The sequence below is a fragment of the Octopus bimaculoides genome, chromosome 1 (assembly GCF_046866305.1).
Source record: "Octopus bimaculoides isolate indiv1 chromosome 1, ASM4686630v1, whole genome shotgun sequence".
Lineage (NCBI taxonomy): Eukaryota > Metazoa > Mollusca > Cephalopoda > Octopoda > Octopodidae > Octopus > Octopus bimaculoides.
The window spans coordinates 64,289,493-64,296,483 of NC_142928.1; the positions used below are offsets into that span (position 1 = coordinate 64,289,493).

Below are 6,991 nucleotides of genomic sequence, written 5' to 3' on the forward strand. Positions count from 1 at the left end.
TTCACATTTTCACGCTATTTTCTCTTCATCTCGACTGACATTTATGCATTTCTAAACTAGTGTTTTGTATATATATGTAGCTTAAGTGTGAATATATATATATATATATATATATATATATATGTTGTAATTGTGTATGTTTGTATGTATATGTATTTGTGCGGGTGTTCTTGCTTGTGTTCATGTATGTGAGTTTGTATGTGTGGTTTGTATACGTTTGATTCAGCACGCACACTTACATTCATTATATACATAGACATTCGTACACGCACGTTTTCATAAGTATATACATCATATGTGTGCGTAGGTATGAGTATATATATATATATTTCTTTGTTTATTTGTGTGTACATACATGCAAATATGTATATTATATATATATGCATATGCGTGTGTATACACGTGTACACACATATATATATATATATATATATATATATATATATATATATCTGATAGGTTAATGCCAGCCGAATTTTGTCATACATAATATAAAGTGCATTTTAAATATAGTTTTCTTTAGCGACTGAATGTCATATGCACACATATCTACATGCAAACATACACACACACACGTACATCTCTGTCTCTCTATGTATATATAATGTGTGTGTATATATATATATATTATAATATATATATATATATATATATATATATATATATATATATATATATGTATATATATATTTATTTGTGATAATTGTATGCATACATACGCGTGCACACATACTCATACACAAAAATGTATATATATATATATATATATATATAAGAATGCGCGTATATATACGGCTGAGTTTCACTGCAGGTAATGACATAAAAGTTTTAGTTCAGCATTCTAATTTATCGCTTGAAGAAAATGACAACGACAAGTGAAAATTAGGAACTTCCATCTTTTCTGGTGCAATAACAATGGTTTTAATTTAAATTTGGAATGATCTGCTATATCATGAGACATTTGTCTTCTCCTTCATCAGTTTTGGTTGGTAAAACAATATAAAAGTATTAACAGCACCAGTAACAGAAAGGAAGCAGAATAATGAACACAACGAACAATGCGTAGGGTACATACAAAAATAATTCCATTATACATAATTTTTTCCCCTTTACGAATTATGTCCTTTTATTAGGAACGGTTGAAAAAATTTGAAATGGATACTTGTTAGAAATGAAATCATATTTTTGCTTGTATGTATGTTTGTTTTAGTTTGTCTTCTGTTGTTTAGTAAAAGCGATCATCTCCCTATTTAACGTAGTGAAATGAAAGTTTGTCTTTTTTTTTTTTTTTTTTTTTCAAACGAATGAAGGCTTAGATAATATAGTCCATTTATATAACTAACCCGAATGCGTTTCGAAATATATGTAATATTTACGTACATACATGCATATATACAGATATACACACGTAAATACGTATATATATGATGTAGATATTTACGTATATTAATGCATATGTGTGTATAAATGTGTGTGTATATATATATATATATATATATATATATATATATATATATGTATGTATGTATTTATATACATACATGCATATATATATATATATATATATATATATATATATATATATATATATATATATATACATACATGTACGTATATGCATATATGTATGTATGTCTACATATATATTAATATATATACATATATATATATATATATATATATATATATATATATATATATATATATATATATATATATATATATATACATATATATATATATATATATATATATATATATATATATACATATATATATATATATATATATATATATATATATATGTATATATATATATATATATATATATATATATATATATATATGTATATATGTATATATATATATATATATATATATATATATATATATATATATATATATGTATATATATATATATATATATATATATATATATATATATATATATATATATATATATATATATATATATATATATATATATATATATATATATATATATATATATATATATATATATATATATATATATATATATATATATATATATATATATATATATATACAAGCCTTTGAGTGTGTGCGCGCGCGTGCATGGATGCATGTGTATCAAGAAAGGATTTTAGGGGAAATACACATTTACGTACAGCGTACATCTTCACATACACACATATGTAGGCTTGCAAATGTTTTACTTATTTTTTTTTTTACAGTATAACATTCACGCAGTCCTTAATAACACTTCCGTTTATAATTCAAGTGACAAATTACATAGAAATTAAGGATAAAAATAAACCCAAAAACATTTACTACTACTTAAAACACTATTCTTACGCAGACTGCTTTTTACAGTAAAAAACTGTTTTACAGAGAAAGTGTGGAAGGCCTCATACATCATCACACATATGCTCGTTCTCCCCTTAGATCTTACGGTGACGGTGAATACGGCGATGGAGAGCTTTTGAAATTCCGCGAATCTCCATACTCTAAATGTAAGTATTATGACTAATTTGTATTGTTTCATTACTTTCTGTTCTTTCTTCGGAGAGAGTTATACGTATGTTGTTATTACTGTGTAGCCTCAGGTCAGTCCTGATAGTGCAGACCTATGCTCAGTTCTTTCCGGTCTCAACCAGCCAACCTGTTTTTTTCCTTGTACCGCACCCATTTATATATATATATATATATATATATATATATATATATATATATATATATGAAATACAATAAGATATTATAATGATATATTAATATATTAAAATATATAAAATACATTATGATATAGGTGGCAGTGAGAATTAAAACCAAAAAGCTAAAATTAATAAACGAGAGTGCATAAAGCACCTGCAATTGCTAATACATACATACATACATACATACATACATACATATATATATATATATATATATATATTACGCAATATTTCATTTATTCAATAAGACATTCAATACTTCATTTCCTTTTACTATTTATATTATATATTCCATTTTCTATATCCCACATTCATTTTAAAAGAATATAAATAAAACATAAAATATAGAGTTGGAAATCTTTTAAATAATATATATATATATATATATATATATATATATATATATATATATATATATATATATATATATATATATATATATACATATATACTGCTTCGAAGTTGATTTGGCTGCTATTTCTAACGTGTTGTACAATCACGTTGAGGCTACTACATTGGCTTGCTTATGTTTTTTTTTGTTTGTTTAGTAAGTGTTGGTATGTATATACATGTTTAAAATGCGTTTCTGTAAGCGCAGTTATGAGTGTGTGTGTGTATGTATGCTTGTGTTTGTTTGATAATTCTGCTTTCATATTTCATTATTTGTCATAGAATTGATAATCCTCAGAGTAAACTTGTGACAATCATGAGGCATGGTTTCAAATAGAGTGGGAGAGAAAAGAGAGTGTGTGTGTGTGTGAGAGAGAGAGAGAGAGAGAGAGAGAGAGAGAGAGAGAGAGAGAGAGAGAGAGAGAGAGAGAGAGAGAGAGAGAGAGAGCACAAGAGAAATCATTAAAACGAAACAACTTGAAAGATATTTAGGGAGATATAAATTGATACTTGAAGATATTTAGGATGATATAAATTGATACATAGACATCGGGTGGGTAGATATATGTTATATGTATTATACTTCAATTACATGCATTTGACTCCTACAGTTTATTGTTCAGAAATTATTATCAGGAGGCGACTCTGATACATGTCCACAACTATATACGTGTGTCCATGTGTATGAGAGTCTGTGTATGTGCATCTATCTATCTATCTATCTATCTATCTATCTATCTATCTATCTATCTATCTATCTATCTATCTATCTATCGATCTATCCATCCATCCATCCATCCATCCATCCACCCACCTACCTACCTACCTACCTACCTACCTACCTACCTGTCTGTCTGTCTGTCTGTCTATCTATCTTTATACATACATACATACATACATACATATATATATATATATATATATATATATATATATATATGTATAGTTTTTAACGGTGGAAATAGAAGTAGATAAAGCTATAAGTAATAGTGTGTTAATAGTGGAATAAAAAGTTTGTTAGCAAAAGTCGAAGGCTGGTTCTCTTGAACTCAAAACATTCTTAAGACGTCAACCACACACACACACACACACACACACACACACACACTCATACTATCACACACACGTGTTTGTGTGACGTATTATGAGATGAATGTCATGTCTATAACAAGAAAAAAACAAAAAAATATAGATACAATTTTAAAACAAATTGAAACACCAAACTCTTTTTATAAATTTCCTGTATTCTCTTCATCTTTCAGCTGGTGAACCGGGTCATGACAAAAACGGAGCAATGATGTTACCACATTGGGCACTATGGCGACCATCTTTATCAGCACGAGGTTCATCAGCGTATTCAATGGATCAAAGTTTATACGCATGGTACGGCAGTATGTACGGTATTCCGGCATCTGCTACTGCAGCAGCAGCAGCAGCGGCTGGCATTGTCTTTCCAAACCTGGGACTTCATCCTTTACAGTTACCCGAAAATCTTCGAGATTTACGAAACGCTGCTGCTGTTGCGAATGCTTATTCCGGAATCACACCATCTGATAATTCTTCGCATTTTCTAACTGGCTCGCATCGATTCCACCCGTATTTCGTGTCGGAAGATGTCAAAAGAGAAGGAGCTTCATTAGTAGAAGGTTGCCGACCATGAATTCCACGAAGCATTCTCCTGTAGGCACGTGATTCAATTATTTCCGGTAAGTGACCCTACCTAGTTGTTATTGCTTTGTTTACCCCCAATATCAGCCCTGATAGAGTAGATTTATGATAGCAGGCATTTCAGCTGTGATTGTTCAATGTATCCTATTTTTTCCATGATCTTATTTTCTAATATGTCTTTCGTTGGCAGCAAAACAATAAGGTGTCAGTTTTACTAATCAGGCTTGTATTAATGCGTAAATATGGTCGAAAGCACATTTGCAAGCTGCTGCGTAGTGAGATCGAATTCGGATCCATTTGATGGCAAAACAAATTTATTTACTCTTAATGTAACTACATGTAAGCTAATGTAATTGTCCAATGAACAACGAAAAAGTTTGCCAAATATTGAAAAAAAATCAGACACCTGCTAAACCGTTGTCCATTATCTCACTGAGCTGGCTGCTTGTTTTACGACTTCATAGGCTCTAAAACCGAGTAGCTTCAAATGTTATCTCCAACTTGAGGACGATGGACGAACATAATTGGTACAACGATGGGCAAAATAGATATACATGTTTCGATACAGCTCTTTTCTTTTTGCTTCAAATCTCGCTATTGATTTCTTTAATTTTTACTGTGTCGATAGTATATTGTACAATTCAAGTACTGATGTCCATGTTATCGGATCTACCTATCCACCTTCATCTAAATCCTTAACCTCGAGCCGGTTATAAGGTACATGGATTAAAGAATCAGAAGAGGGACACAAAAAGAAATATAGATTTTAGCTATGCTCTTTTACATTCTGGGTTCAAATTCTGCCAGGATATAACTTGCACCGAAAATGTGCAGGTTAAAATTACGTTTACCAGAAACCATTATTATTTCCACTGTAGAAATATTTCCATTTATAATTTGAATAAATTACATATATATTTATTTTTTTAAACATTTCAGGCGTGTCGAATGAAATATCTCCAAATTCTTTACTGTCTTCAACATTTCTTCGATACACTATGGTCTATAAGGACAGCAAAAGATAAAAGCGATGATGAAGAAGACAAAGACGAAGAAGAAAGAAGGCAACCATAAATGAAAAGAGACTCTATAAATGGCAAAAATAATAAAAGCCCCTACAACAAACCCATCAAAAATCCTTAAACCTATGTACCACCATCGTCACTAAATGTGTCTCATAAACATTGTGCTGCTACACGCTACTCATCTTTATTCCCTTCTGAGCTTATGAGGAAGAACCATTTAAGAAAAACGGTTGATATATAAGTTAAAACACTGTCTTTCTTGCACTCTGCTTGACGTATTACTTGGGATGCTGCTACTCCTGTTGGTTTTACTTCTGCTGTTGAAGTTCCCCGCTTCATCCTTGCTGAACAATCATATACAAGCATACAAGAATAGACACGCCTCAGATAAACTAGAAACTACGAAAAATGCAACCACACACACTCACGCACTGTTTCTTACACCTACACATAGACGCACAAACATTAAAACATACACAAGCATGAATACAAACATACATACACAAAAACAATCTTAAAAACAAAAAATATGGCTTGAATTATACAGAAACATACTCACAAACTTAAGTAAAACTTTGTAAAGTTATATACAGAAATACACACTTAAATATGCTCACACCTACACACATAAACACTCTTACATATAAAGAGACATAAACACAAACATTTAAATAGACGCAAGTACATACATATTCTATTGTTGTAATCCTCCCTTACAGTGTCAAAGAGGCATAAAATACATTAGGATTGTACATGCATATATGGTGTACATTAGACCTAGTATTGACTCTGCGAGATCCTAAGAGTCGCTTCAACAAAAACATCATCATCATAAACAACAACAACACCGACAACGACAACAGCAACAACAACAACAAAACCACTGCCACAGCAGTAAGAACAGTAATAATTATAAAGGTGCATAAATGTGTATGAATGACTATATATATATATATATATATATATATATATATATATATATATATATACACACACAAAAAGTGAATAAAAATAATTGAAATAAAGGTAAAAGTATAAAAAATGACAAAGGAAAAAATCATCTAGGTTGAATTCTGCCACTTGAATATCCTCATTATGTACACGTCTAGCACCTCCATATTAACCAAACTCTTCCCCCCCCCCCATTGAACAACACACAGAGAAACAAACAAACAAACTACTTAAAACTAGAGCAGCAACAACAACGAACAA

At 29.9% G+C, this 6,991-nt stretch overlaps 1 protein-coding gene across 1 annotated transcript in view; it reads left to right on the plus strand.

Moving 5' to 3' along the window:
- LOC106868241 (T-box transcription factor TBX20) overlaps nucleotides 1-6,307 on the plus strand; it is a 104,182-nt gene extending 97,875 nt beyond the window's left edge. The window contains exons 5-7 of the mRNA XM_089351865.1: nucleotides 2,342-2,495; nucleotides 4,349-4,792; nucleotides 5,694-6,307. Coding sequence (XP_089207991.1) covers nucleotides 2,342-2,495; nucleotides 4,349-4,746 — 552 coding nt within the window. The 3' untranslated portion in view covers nucleotides 4,747-4,792; nucleotides 5,694-6,307. The remainder of the gene's footprint in view (nucleotides 1-2,341; nucleotides 2,496-4,348; nucleotides 4,793-5,693) is intronic.
- The last annotated feature ends 684 nt before the right edge of the window (nucleotides 6,308-6,991 follow it).